Source organism: Syngnathus typhle, linkage group LG21 (assembly GCF_033458585.1).
Source record: "Syngnathus typhle isolate RoL2023-S1 ecotype Sweden linkage group LG21, RoL_Styp_1.0, whole genome shotgun sequence".
NCBI classification, from domain to species: Eukaryota; Metazoa; Chordata; class Actinopteri; order Syngnathiformes; family Syngnathidae; genus Syngnathus; species Syngnathus typhle.
In genome coordinates, this window is record NC_083758.1 from 2099080 (window position 1) to 2114342 (window position 15263).

The 15263-nt window shown below is 41.1% G+C and overlaps 1 protein-coding gene across 1 annotated transcript; it reads left to right on the top strand.

Annotated features, from left to right (window-relative positions):
* The first annotated feature begins 693 nt into the window (after nucleotides 1-693).
* ldhba (lactate dehydrogenase Ba) lies at nucleotides 694-14883 on the top strand. The gene is made up of 8 exons (XM_061269154.1): nucleotides 694-797; nucleotides 5605-5740; nucleotides 6443-6560; nucleotides 6632-6805; nucleotides 8042-8215; nucleotides 8348-8465; nucleotides 11756-11879; nucleotides 14257-14883. Exons 2-8 carry the CDS (start codon nucleotides 5612-5614, stop codon nucleotides 14422-14424), a joined length of 1005 nt encoding a protein of 334 aa, XP_061125138.1. The 5' UTR covers nucleotides 694-797; nucleotides 5605-5611; the 3' UTR covers nucleotides 14425-14883.
* The last annotated feature ends 380 nt before the right edge of the window (nucleotides 14884-15263 follow it).

A 15263-nucleotide genomic window follows, 5' to 3' on the forward strand; every position in this document is an offset into this window, starting at 1 on the left:
ACACTCATATGAGGGAATCAAACTCATGGCGTCGCCACACAAGACAGGCAAGTGTACCCCTACAACATAGGTGTCAAACTCAAAGCCCGGGGGCCAGCCACGGCCCATCATATTATTTTATGTGGTCAGCGAAGACCAATTGTGTCTTCATGTGTCAACACTGAAATTACAAATTGTCTTCACGTATAAAAAATTGCTAATATTTTTTTTAGCATTCATCTTTTTAAAATATTTAAACAGTTTTTACTAGTCTCTGATTTCAAAATTAGTTATCAGTTTATTGTGTCGCATATACTGTATATATATTATAAGGTGTTGAAAGTCATAATGGCCCTCCAAAGGAAACCCTATGACTACGATACGGCCTGCGACAAAATGAGTTTGACACCCCTGCCCTCCACCATCAGGGCCTCCCAACCGCAAAGGAATTAGTCGCGATCCGTAAAGAGGAAGTGACGTCGTGGGATTTTGTTCAAAGCGCTCATTGAAATACTCCAAATATTTCAGAGGTGCTAATGGCTTGCTCAGTAATCCCTACAAGTGACAATACGATATTGTTTCAACTATTTACCAGAGGAGACAATGCCACGCTGTTTGGCTTGGAAAAAAAAAAGAGTCTGAATACCGTCACGTCAGACTGACTTCTCTTGCTCACGATCTCCCATATTGGCATCCTGCCAGCACCCGCCCCCCTCCTTCTCCTCCTCCGCCCGCAATAGTTCTCCGCCAGCCTCCTCTCACTCGACACCTGCTTGAGACAAGGTCCGAATAACGGATTTAAAAACCGCTAATAAAATGTAAGTCGCCTTATTATATGACATTAAAATGTTCGACGCGACGTGTGCGCGACGCCTCACCAGCATTTGTGTTGAAATGTCCTGCTAAATTACACATCACATAATCTGAGCACACGCGTGAGATAATTTACAAGGCTCGTTTGTGATGTTTTGATTACGATGCGTTCTGCTCGTATTTCGATTATTTGGACAAAAATCATGTATGAGTCGCACGGTAACCCCCTATAATGCATAGTAATGCAAATCGAGGGGGAATGGCACGTATTCATGTCAAATTTGCATCATGGCAGCCCTCATATATCATTAAGATCAGTGGTATTTGAACATCAAACATGTAATAGTAAAATGTTTCGTTTCCATTGCCTTTTAGCCAATGTGTCTAGCTTGCAAGATCCTAATCCAATGTAGTTGTGCGCCAAGTGTCCCCATTTTGTGACCAACACAAGCATGTGACCTTGATAACATTGTTGGACAGTGTCATTTACTGGCACATAAATGCCATTTGCATAATTTACGTGATCCGTGTAATATACTGGCACATAAATGGTATTTGCATAATTTACTTCTTTTTTGAGTAAATCTACTTCAAAACCCATTTGGACATGAAACGTTTTGGATAGGGGTGTAAATCGCGGGTTTTGTCACGATACGATATAATATCGATATAAAGAACTACGATACGATATTTGCCGATATCTTAAAGCCTGCTGCGATTCATTCACGATATATCGCGATATAGTGCTCTACGATCGATTTTTTTTTTTTTTTAATAAAAAATATAGAACAATATCCTGATTTACAACAATTCATACGCAAAATCAACAAGGTACTGCAAACTCTTTATTTAGGAAATTACAAGAGTATTGTAGTATACAAATTGCTTACTTTAACACTGAACTTTGATGTCGTGTTTTTTCTTTAAATGTGCGGCGAGATTTGTGCTCCCTGAATATTTGATCACCGCATGGCAGAATTTACAAACTGCACGTGTCTTGTCCGTTGAGCCATCTTTTCTTTGGAATCCAAAGTGCTTCCAAACGAATGACTTGAAGCCTAAAGGGGAGCAAATTTCCTCGTCTTTTTGGACACTAGCCATAGCACCAGCCCAGGAGCCGCGTGCTAGTTGTCGACTCCCCTTTCACGTGCAGCAACGCCGCGCACTGCTCCCTGCTCCCGGAAAGAGGAAGCAAGCAACAATGAACTGGATTTCAAAATAAAGTCGCGTCTAATATCCGAGGTCAAACACGGCGATATAAATCGATGTTTACCTTTAGCATCGATGCCAATAAATCGTAGAGCATTATATCGATTAATCGATGTGTATCGATGTATCGTTACACCCCTAGTTTTGGACGTTGTGCCTCCGCCTTTCGCCTGAAGTCTGTTTAATTAGGATGCAGCAGCCTTAAACAAACCCCAAACAGGTAAAGAAATAATAGAAAATGAATGGAACAGATTTAGAAAGCGACAATAATTTCCAGTTCAGTGGCTTTTAACTTTAATCTTTAATTTGACTCTCAGTCTTTGAAGTGTTGTCACAGAGTCATATCATCATAGGCCAGTGCTTCTCAATTATTTTCTGTTACGCCCCCCCCCTAGCAAGAAGAAAACTTTTCTTGCCCCCCCCACCCTCCCCACCGTGACTATCCTAACTTGTCTTGTAAATCGTAAAATGTTGCACTGTCGCAAACGTCACAGAAGTAACAATGAGAGCGCAACTGCCCCCTGCTGGGAAGATGCGCAATTACACTTTATTCTAGTACTGCAAAAAAAAGCCTGTTCCCCAGGGTCACACGCGCCCCCCCAGGTATAGCACGGCGCCCCCCAAGGGGGGCGCGCCCCACTATTTGAGAAGCACTGTCATAGGCGGTCATTCAGGGTCGAGTATGACTGTTCTCCTTCTTGCTCCTTGTGGGTCTTCAGGTGGGCAAAGAGGCCGATCCTAGAGCCACATACTTTTGTGCAGTGTGGACAGGGATGGGCAGCAAGGGTCGTGGGTCTCGGTGGAATCGTTTTGGTGGAGCCGCGCTACGTCTGCGTTTGTCTTCCACAGCACTGTGGAGATCGTCATTGTATTGTGCGGCTCCATCTCAGACAAGTTGTCTCCAGGCCACTTTGTTGGTTGCTGTGGCCTCCTAGGTTTTAGGGTCTGTGCGGCACTTATTGATATTTGCTTTGATGTTGCCCTTAAACCTTTGCCCGCCTGGGGCACGTTGTCCTGTAAAAAGCTGAGAGTATAGGACTTGTTTTGGGAGGTGAGAATTGGGCATGCAGACCACATGGCCAGTCCATTGGAGTTGGTGCTGGGAAGGTGCGGATGTTGACCTGTTGTGAAATATCTGTTTGAGAGTTATCGTTCGTTCTTATTCGGGCTGCTGGTCACAAATATTTTTTGCAGCATCTCACTGCACACAATTCGTTCCAGAAGGCGCTTCGAGAAGTGAATCGTCCAAATTCCGAATCTATTTTCCCCATAACAAATAATGGAAAAAATCTTAATCCGTTCCAAGACAACCCTCCCGCCTTTTTAAAGCATTTTTTCATTTGCGCATTTTGCCCGATCTTGCAACTGCAGTGCACCGTTCTGCATTCTGTTCGACAACCGAAGCAAAACAATCTCGAATATTTCGTTTGAATTCCGATTTGTTCGAGAACCGGGACGTTCGAAAACCGAGGTTTGACTGTATTCTGATTATAGCTAGTACCTGTAAATAATCTTACAGTAACAAAGGACCAACACAATGCAGTACAATAACATCAGCTAGCTACTACTAAATACACAAATCAAATCACACAAACGTAAAATATAATGGAGGAAAATACCCAGATGAGAATGCCAACAAATGTTATCTAATTTTACACACCTAGTACATTGCAGTTCTGCATATTGACAATAATATTGACAATAAAACTGTCAAACACCAACATTTGTCTGTTAGGAATTTGCTGTGATAGAGATTGGGCAGAATTTTGAAACCTTTGAGCAAACCTGCGAGTATGCTACTTACAAGTAGTTTTGCTATTAGCTATCATAGCACATGCGTTCAAGCTTAGCATGTCCCAAGTCTACAAAGACTTTTTTTGTAATAAAAAGTCTAAAAAGTTGCCTTTATAGTTGTAATAAAAGAAAACTGTATTCTTAAATGTCACTGTAAAAACACACTTCCAATTTGTCAGTCAAAAAAACAACAACTATCCTCTCAGGTTAATTCAAATCAATTGAGTTCCTTATCCGCTTTGCTTTGGAAAAAAACCCTTAATGAAAACACTTTTACATAACCACTACAGGTGCAAAAGTGTGAATTTCTGTGTGCTAGCTAACACTGTTAGGCGGCAAATGGCAGTTGCAGGCAAGCTGACTTTCTGTCTTTCGTTTGCGGTTGCTCATTATCCTGACAAACTAATCCCAGTGGGAAAATGATGCTTTTTCTGTAGCAAAGCAAATATTCTATAAAAACAGGTAAAATGATTTCTTCATTAAAAAAGACAATTAGGTAAAGTTCTTTCAGTACTGTCTCCCCAAAGAGCCTGTCATATCACCACTTATACTTCCAAAAATGCATTGCATGGCGCAATAATTTGATCTGGAAAGTTTAAGAATGTTAAATATGTGTTACCAGGAGTTGAATGTATGTCAAATTTAAACATTAACATTTATATAACTTTTCTTCCCAACAATCTGTGACTCCTAAGTTGTGTGTGAAATAGTGACATCTTTTTATTTTTATTTTTTGGTATGGCGCCGTGAGTGGCTCCCTCTCAGCAGTTCCTCTTTATTTCCTTTTTTCTCCTTTTTCTGTGTTTTTGTCCATTCTGCGATGCTGGTGCCTTCTACCGCGCCTCGGTATCTCTTCGGATTGGATATTTTATTTTTATTTTTGTCTTCCTGGGACCGGGATCATCGGTCGAGACCGGCGTAACTCTACGACGGCTTCCTGCTTATCCGGCCAGTGATGACCAGGTCCCTCGCCTTGGCCTTGCAGCCGCAACCCCTGTGGGCAGTCCGCTCCCTCGTGCTCGTCGGAACCAACGACTTTCGCCATGCTAGCCCCGTGGTGACCATCTGCACGTGCCCCGACTGGGTGCCCGAGACGCTGCTCACACGTTTGCCGGCTTTGTGATGTTTTCACTGATTCATGACCACGGTCCATTGGGCGCCGTTGAACTGGACTGCCCTTGCACCTGTCGATGGACCCAGTGGAGGCTATTTTGTGTGTTTTGGGGTGTTCTCTTGTATTGAGGGTTGCTGGTTGGCCGCTGTTACTTTTTTTTCCTTTGTCTTTTAGCTTTGATTTGCTTTGGTGGCTTTTATCTTGTGCACTTTCTGACTTTATTCGTGGCGCCGTTGTGTGGCAGCCTTATGAGAGCCTATTGAGTTGCGCTCATGACATCTGTGTCTTTTGTATACCAACTCTGTGGTATGGATACTGCTGGGGCCTGAATTTCCCCACCCCTGGGGATCAATAAATATTCAATCAATCAATCAATCAATCAATCAATCTAGGTCAATTCCATTATTCATCACACATCATACTTAGGTTTGTGTTAATATGAACCCCTGATTATATATCATTTTTAAAAAAACGTTCTGACTGTAAATTAGTTTGAATCCAACTAATTGTTCACATACACAATTTATTTTAGACAAATTAAATACTTAACTACCTAGGCAAATAAAAACACTGCTACAGCGGTTGCTGCTAACCAAAACAGCAGCACCAGCACAGCAGAAATTGTCAGAAAGATAGTTACTAAAAATCTCCAAAAATAGTGACAACATTGACTCATTTCTGGGCCTTGTCTACAGCTCCAATATGTCGTCGGTGCTGCAGAAACTCATCAGCCCTCTGCCGGGTAGCTCTCCAGAGCCTCCCAGGAACAAAGTGACGGTGGTCGGGGTGGGCCAGGTGGGCATGGCCTGCGCCGTCAGCATCCTCCTGCGGGTAAGACTCGAAGCATCAACAGTACTGTGACAGTTTACGCCCGCAGCAAATTAAAATGTAAGAAAATATAAAGTTGGTATTAGCATTACAGCGACAAAGCCATATAAAAAACTCATAGACATCAATTTTACTTAGGATTGAGCAAGTACCAATACCAGGTACTAATATCAGGCCGATATTGGCTGTACTTCAAGGTATCGGGTACTCATGAAGCCTTCATGAGTACCCAAGACCTTCCATCCATCCTAATGGCAAAAACATCTGACATTGAGTAGGTCCACAAATCTCTGTGCATCAAAAAGAGAAAGGTATTTGTTTACAATTACATTTGTTATCATGTGAATTAAAAAGTTATGTATCTGAAGGACTAGTGCTGTTGGTAATCTTGTTATTTTACCAAGTACCACACATAATCACATTTTTGCAGTCTTTTGTTACTGCAATTGTAGGTGAGTTTAAATTATTTGCAAATTCTTTTTATTATCACACAGCTCTTTCACATCACAAGTGGCTGGCGGACCTTTGATAGGGAGGGTTATGCCACAATGGGAGTGGTCATAAATCCGGCCAATCAAAGCGCCTCATTTTATTCACCTCCACATATCATATGCCCCCTATAGCATTACCACCCACTGGAATATTAAAAAAAAACATCTATCAATTGAATATGAGGTATGAGGATTTTTGTGTTCACTTTGCAAGGATCTGTGCGATGAGCTGGCTCTTGTGGATGTGATGGAGGATCGCCTGAAAGGAGAGGCGATGGATCTTCAGCACGGCAGCCTTTTCCTTAAGACCTCCAAAATAGTTGCAGACAAAGGTCGCAATGCATTTCTCTCACGGACTACCTCATTACACGTCATTGCAAATGCTCTCATTCTCTTCCTCCAGACTATGCAGTGACTGCCAACTCTCGCTTGGTGGTGGTGACTGCCGGAGTCCGCCAGCAGGAGGGCGAGAGCCGCCTCAATTTGGTACAGAGGAACGTAAATGTCTTCAAGTCCATCATCCCTCAGATAATGAAGCACAGCCCCCAGTGCACTCTCATCGTTGTCTCCAATCCTGGTGAATGGAACACAGCTGGATGCGATTCGCAGTTTTCTTAGGAATGGGGTGAATGCTGCAAGCATTCACACACACAATTTTATTCTCCTTACTTTTTTGACAGGCTTCTACTTTTAAAGTTAAAGTTAAAAAGTTAAAGTCCCAATGATCGTCACACACACATCTGGGTGTGGTGAAATTGTGATTTTGATCCATCCCCTGGGGGAGAGGGGAGCAGTGAGCAGCAGCGGTGCCACGCTCGGGAATCATTTGGTGATCTAACCCCCCAATTCCAACCGTTGATGCTGAGTGCCAAGCAGGGAGGCAACGGGTCCCATTTTTATAGTCTTTGGTATGACCCGGTCGGGGTTTGAATCCACAAACTTCCAATCTCAAGGCGGACACTCTCCCACTAAGCCACTGAGCATTTCTGGACCGATTCTTCCCATTCCAACTTCGACATTTTCAAAAAATTACCACCATGGGAGCTATTACTTTTCACTTTTAAAAAATGTATAATTTTCCAACAATTCCACATACTATGTCGCCAAGAAACGTTCAACATAACCCATTCACATCATTTCCATTCAAAATGTTCTGGTCATTCACTTTACCTTGGGAAGGATTTTCCTGTGTGGAGTTTGCATGTTCTCCCCGGGCCCGCGTGGGTTTTCTCCGGGCACTCCGGTTTCCTCCCACATCCCAAAAACATGCTTGGTAGGCCGATTGAACACTCCAAATTGTCTCTAGGTGTGAGTGCGAGCGCGAATGGTTGTTTGTCTCTGTGTGCCCTGCGATTGGCTGGCAACCGGTTCAGGGTGTCCCCCGCCTACTGCCCGATGATGGCTGGGATAGGCTCCAGCACGCCCGCGACCCCAGTGGGGACTAAGCGGTACAGAAAATGGATGGATGGATGAATGTTCCTACATGCCACATTATTCACCAATACAACAGCATTCCGCATCATTCAATATTTTTCAATATTGTTCCTTCCATGTTTCTCACCAACATATCCCACATTTACCACCAATATCATTTCACATCATTCAACTTTATTCCATATCATTTAGTGTCATTCCACATTTCCACCAAAAAATGTCTTTAAACTGCAGTCAAGCCGTATGTTGATATCTATCGTAACGTCGAACCTGAATATAGTTAAAACATTAGCGAAAATTCCAATTTGTGTCACCTCAACAGCATTCCACTTCTATTGGCTTACTTGTCATTGTTTGATTCTAACAAACCCGTTCACAGTGGACATACTCACCTATGTGACCTGGAAGCTCAGCGGCCTGCCCAAACACCGCGTGATCGGCAGCGGCACCAACCTGGACTCTGCCCGCTTTCGCTTCATGATGGCCGAACGCCTCGGCATCCATGCTAGTTCCTTCAATGGCTGGGTGCTGGGTGAGCATGGAGACACCAGTGGTGAGTGCCCACAAAGGACGCAACGTTTAACATTTCTTAAAATATTTTTGAAATGTGGACTCAATAGACCCATAGCACACTTTTCTCAGATGACCTCGGACCTAAAGAAGTATTGCGGTTTTACTTTTCCAGTGCCTGTGTGGAGTGGTGCAAATGTCGCCGGGGTCAATTTGCAGAAGCTGAATCCTGACATTGGCAGTGAAGGTGATAAAGAACAGTGGAAGGCCACACATAAAGCTGTGGTGGACAGGTACGCTGTGTAAACGTGAAATGCATAATTTTAAAACGACTTCTTGAACCCATCAAATCTTTGCTGCTAACCCAGTTGCGAACCAAAACATCAACACCTACATAAGCACTTTATTATTTTTTTTAATTGTATTTTGCTATTTTAGGACAATATCGTTGGCGAAATGCAATTGTGCAAAACTGACATAAAATTTATTTGTTTTGTGGTATTTTCTCATATGGCATTTCCCGGTACTGGCTTAGCATTCCATGAATGTAGTTTTATGATCTAATAATACTATTACTATAAAGTTTAAAGTCTTGTGTGATGCTCACACATTACTGAATTTTAACATGCACCTATTACGGTTATTCCAATAATAGGCAAAATCCTTCCCCTCACTGTTGAGGCGACAAATTATAATTAACATCTCTGTACTGGATGTGTTTGTCATGCAAAAGGCTTACCGTTTTTTTTCCATGTATAATGCGCCCCCATGTATAATACGCACCCTAAAAATGGCATGTCGATGCTGGAAAAAAGCCTGTACCCATGTATAATACGCACCCAAATTTTGACTCCTACTTAAGTCCGTAAACGTAAAATTATTTCAGAAAAAAGATCATCTTTGGGAACAACCGGATGTTATTCTGCCGGTCAGTGTCACTGCGCATGCGCTAGCAAACTCGATAGCGAAGAAATATGTGAGACTCTCAACGGGATCACCAATATTTCAGTGATGTTCCAGTTATTTATCACAATTATTTATTATTATAATAATAATATATATAATATATATAATAATTATTTATTTATTATTCACAATTGTCATGGTGATCTTTCTGGTGATTTCTTAACTAGGCTGGATGTAATTTTTTTTCGTTGCCGTTGATTTTACCGACTGCCCAGAAAGGCACCACCGCGATCAGTTAGGTTAAAATGAAAAGAGAGGACAAAACGTGTGTGGCTTTTTCTTAAATGAAGACGTTTGACATTGCTTTTAATTATATTGCGCTGTCATTTTAAAGAAAATTGATAGATGCAACAATATTAATTTGCTTTGAAAATACCTAAGTAATAAAATGGATGGATGAATGATGATCACAATGAAGTCGAAAGTCTCTTTTGTAATATATACTTCTTGTAGCCTGTACCCAAAAAGAGGAGTTTCTTTGCATCGAGGTTTATGCAAAGAGCTCACGTAATTATATTGTTGCTTTTTGGTGAAGTGTATGAGTGTTCCGTCTGTACGACTGGTCTTTGAATGCACCCCGCTTCAATGGCAGAACGCGGATGAATTTAAAGACATAAAACAATAGACAATAGAAAGGACAATAAATTAGTTAAATTTTGCGCATTATACATGGAAAAAATCGGTAGTTTACCTGTGTATGCTTGTTTCTGTAAATTCGCGTCGTAGGATGGCAATTGAGTGATCGGAGTGAATGTTCTGAACTCCTGTTTCCATACAAATTTCATATTGATGAACAAAAAACGTGAAGAAATGACGAGCATAATCATTATACAGTAATCCCTCGTTTATCGCGGATAATTGATCCCAAAAACCACCCGCGATAAGTGAAATCCGCGAAGTACGGTCACCAAGAAGTACTGGGCAGGCTAACGAGTTAGCGGAAAGATGCTAATTCGCGATCGTCCGAACACGTGAAAACGGACTTCTAAGGAATGTAAAGAAACATTTGGAGCAATACTACATTGTCCGAAAGGTTAGACACACGTTTCCTCACGTTTTATTTTGACTTTTAAATTGTTTTTCAATTTGGAAAATAAATTCGCGATGTAGTGAAGCTGCGATAAACGAAACGCGAAGTAGCATTGTATCCATCCATCAATTTTCCGAACCGCTTAGTCCCCACGAGGGTCGCGGGAGTGGTGGAGCCTATCCCAGCTGTCATCGAGCAGTAGGCGGGGGACACCCTGAACCGGTTGCCAGCCAATTGCAGACAAACAACCATTTGCACTCACACTCACACCTAGGGACAACTTGGAGTCTTCAATCAGCCTACCAAGTATGTTTTTGGGACGTGGGAGGAAACCGGAGTGCCCGGAGAAAACCCACGCGGGCCCGGGGAGAACATGCAAACTCCACACAGGGAGGGCCGGAGGTGGAATCGAACCCGCACCCTCCTAACTGTGAGGCGGACGTACTACCCAGTGCGCCACCGAGCCGCCGGATCATTGTATAATATGATAATATATTTGTAAAATCATAAATATAGTTTTTGATAAAGCTGTATATAATGTCTTCTACTCACTGTAATTTTTATCCAACTGCTGCGGTTAGAGAGCAAAGAGTCAATAAACAATTTCATTATGTTCACAGTCAGTCAATACATATATTGATTGATTGTGATGTCACTGTCTCTGTGGGGAAAATAGAGTGCTTCTGACATTCGAGGCCAAATGGTGATGACAGGGTTTTAGTACAAATGGTCCCGTGGGGTTTTCTGGCAGGTTTAATGTGGTAGGTAATTAGAGCTGGGCATTAAACATTTGTGCAATTATAAACACTTAGCGGTAATGGTTTTGTTTTGCTCTGAAAATTACAGTTAAACCTTGTTTTTCAAACGTCGCAGTTCTCGAACAAATCGGAATTCGAACAAAGAAATAGAGATTCTTTTGCCTCGGTTGTCGAATAAATTTTGGAGGTCGAACCTCGCGTGATGAACCGAAAGGACCCGAGAAAACTCGACCGTGCGGCCCGGATGCCAACTGACTCCGTTGTTATTGTATTTTTGTTACTTTGAGGACTGTATGAACCCCTAATCATGCCTCCAAAGAAAGCAAGTGGGAGAAGTAAAGCCATCCTAAAACACAAAGACGCTCTTAAAGCAATGCGACAGTGAGCGACCGGCGCGCTGTGGTTGCGCGATCGGACCAAATTAAGCTCCCTGCGCACTGAGGTCCACTTAAATTTTGGAAAGTACATCAGGACTTTAAAAATCTTTTCTTAATTTCAGCGACGGCTGTCTCAATATTGCGACCAGCGCGGTGCAGTTGCGTGGTCGGCGGCACGGTACGGTTGCGCCATCGGCGGTGCACTGCAGTTGCGCGATCAGACAAAAATGCGCAAATGAAAAAATACTTAAAGAAATGCGTTTTTTTTTAGTCTTGTAACGGATTAAAAATGTTTCCATTATTTGTAATGGGAAAATAGATTCGTAATTCAAACGATTCGCTTCTCGAACCGGCTTCTGGAACAGATTGTGGTCGAAAACCGAGGTTTGACTGTATTGTCATTTTATTGTGCATTGTTTAATGACAACATTACTTGCTACATTTTGTGCCAGTGCCTATGAGGTGATCAAGCTGAAGGGTTACACCAACTGGGCCATCGGCTTGAGCGTGGCAGACCTGACGGAGAGTATCGTCAAGAACATGAGTCGCGTTCATCCAATTTCCACCATGGTCAAGGTCAGTCACACACACGCAGACTCACAGTGTCCTTTGTAATTTTTGGAGTGTATTTTTGTCAAATGCGTCGTGGTGAAAATGAAAGAATCTTCTTTGAATGACCATGATTGAAGGAAGCTGTGACCACTCCCACAGTAGCGCAGACCTCCCGCAGGTCTGTCGACCTGCGCTTGTCTTGGAAATAACCAAAATAACTTGCCTCATCGCAAAGTTATGCCATATGCTGCACTGGATTTACAATTTTTTTTTCTAGTCGTGGGACTTCATTAAAAACCCTTAGAATAATTTATTCTCAAATACCTTTCGACCTTTCTCAACTTTATTAGTCTTGACAAGTTAATACTAGAGGCTTAAACCAAATGGATGTAGTCAGCATAAAATGGCTTCATTAGTAGCGTATTTCCTATTTTTGAGAATTATTTAATTTCAAATTTTGTGGTGTAATAAAGAACATAGTTAAAAAAAATTATTAAAACTAAAATTGAAAAACTAAAACAAAAATTGTAACCAAAATAAAATACAAATTTAAATCAATTTCAAAAGCTAAAGTATTGCCAGAATAAAATACAGTACATAAAACAGAAATTAACTGACACTACTACATCTTAGATCTTAGGTTTATAAAAGTAACTATAATTTTATGTATACATTATAGCAAAAATATTTTTGTCTTTCTCAATTCATATCATACACGAGCTTTCCGGTATAATTTTAAATTCATTTATTTATTAACAGAAAGAAGGTCAATTGATTGAGAACCGAACGTTTTTACACAATAGTTAGTGACTTAAAAAAAAAAAGGAAATAGTAATCCATGTCGTTAGGAAAAAATACAATCTAATACTAAAACTACCGTTTTTTTCCGTGTATAATGCGCCCCCATGTATAATACGCACCCTAAAAATGGCATGCTGATGCTGGAAAAAAGCCTGTACCCATGTATAATACGCACCCAATTTTTATGAATTTTTTAAAATTTATTTATTTATTTATTTATTTTTTAAGTCCCAATGATCGTCACACACGCAGGGAGGCAATGGGTCCCATTTTTATAGTCTTTGGTATGGTCTTAACTAGGCTGGATGTAATTTTTTTTGTTGGCGTTGATTTCTCCGACTGCCCGTGAACGCACCACCGCGCTCCGTGCGCGCATGTGAAATAGGCGTGCGGACGTGAAAAAGGGGGCTCTGTATGGGAGAGACGTTGAAGAGGAATAAAAACACCCTTGGAAACCAAAACTTGCCCCTTGTCGTGACTCGGAGCCGCAACAAATGTTTCGGATTTGTGTAGGGTATATTGTGACAGCAAACGAGCAGGTGATCGAGCAAGCCTTGTCTGATACGAGAGCATTGCGGTCGTATGGAGCGTGTTTGAAGTGAACAGCAGAGACGAAAGGAAAAAGGCAAAGTGTTGTGAAATAAAATATTACCTACAATACGCATTTTGTTATTTGCTGATTGAAACTGCTAATTAAACTGTGAATTGAAACTAATAGGAAGAAATACCTACAATACGCATTTTGTTATTTGCTGATTGAAACTGCTAATTAAACTGTGAATTGAAACTAATAGGAAGAAAACTGAACTCTCGCTCTTTATATAGCTGACGTGTCTTGCGCATCCGTTCTGCGCATCTGTAATGGCGGCCTCCGTATGACGTCCGGTCCGCGATGGAGATTAAAAAACAAACAATATTTGACAATAACACACCATCAAGGATTGCACCATCGCATCAAACGATGTGTCGTCAATGATGAATTTTACTAAGTGTGTTGGGCAGGATGGCTGAATGCGATGCGCGATTGACAACAAACAAGAAGAAAGGTGATTTCAAGTTTTATTTCGGGGGAGATTTGTCATGTCTCGTCCCCAGTTTTGCTATGTGTCTAGGTTGCCATAGTTTCTGTTCGCGTCGCCCCTCTCTTCCTGTGTCACCTCAATCGATGTAACGTGTTTTGTATCTAAGTCCTGTCTGCCCCTCGCTCACCGTCGGATCATTGCATGTGTTACTGTCATGACGTGGTTTCTGTTCCTGTCTTTGGTAATGTGACCCTGTCTTTTTGTTCCACGACTTTGTCGGTCAGTCCTGTTGTTGGTTTTGTTGTACCATGACTTTCTTTAAAAAAAAAACCAAAAAAATTAAAAAAAATTTGTACCCATGTATAATGCGCACCCCAGATTTTAGGACAATAAATTAGTTAAATTTTGCGCACTATACACGGAAAAAAACGGTAATAAAAACGGAACTTAAACCAAGCATTTTCATCATGAAAACAACTTATAAAATTGCTCTCCAAAGTAATTAAATTGAATAAAAATATTATTTACTGTAACCTTGATCCAAATACTTTTAAAGCCAACTCCACATGTCTTCTTAGGGCATGTATGGCATCGGGGACGAAGTCTTTCTGTCTCTACCCTGCGTTCTGAATAACAGCGGCGTGGCCAGCGTGGTCAACATGACCCTGACAGACGATGAAGTGGCTCAGCTGAAAAAGAGCGCTGACACTCTCTGGGGCATCCAGCGGGACCTCAAGGATGTTTGAGTGCCATGAGACCAACGTGATCCAGAGAGAAGCCCGTCATCATGCACAATCTCATTTTATTAACTTCCTCTTGGTTCAAACCATTATTTTAAAGCAAAATGTGTTTTTAGATGGTGTCATGAAAGCTTTCCTTTCAAAACACAAGCACAACCTAAACTAGTAAAAAACATTTCATCTGGATAGTCGATCTCAGTGTACTTTAAGCACAACCAAACTGGGTCACAATTTTTCTGCTCTTTCCCCAGTGTCAAAGAATCACAACCCCAATGTCTAGATGAGAACCCAAAACTCAACATGTGCAATTTTCCTTGTATTTGTATTATCAAGCAAAAGTTCTAGAGAACATTTCGGTCTTTACAAAAAATTCTGAATGAGTGTCAGAGAACCCTAAGCACATCGACTGTTCGTATCGTATTGTGTAATTAAATCACTAAATAAATTACTTTAACCCATGGACAATGAGTGCTTTCTGATTTTTTTTACATTATTAACATGACATTTATTTCAAATACAACATTAGTATTGAATGCTTGCTAAGTTCAGTCAAGTATAGATTTGGAATGGTTGAACACAATTTAAAATCAAAGTTGTAGTTGTACTACAGCCCGTTGATATTGTATCAGTGTAATAATCCTTTATATTAGTGAGACGTGATGTTTTTGTCAGTTTATTTCAATACCTGAATTATTTTTGACCAAAGTTGTCATTTGGGTTAGTTTCATTGCTGGAAATAAATTACTAGGAATTAATGAAAAGAAGGTGAAAATAATTTATTGAAGTGACCCTTAATAATTAGACTACAGTACAGTGTTTTAAAAATCAAAACAAAACAGCAACAT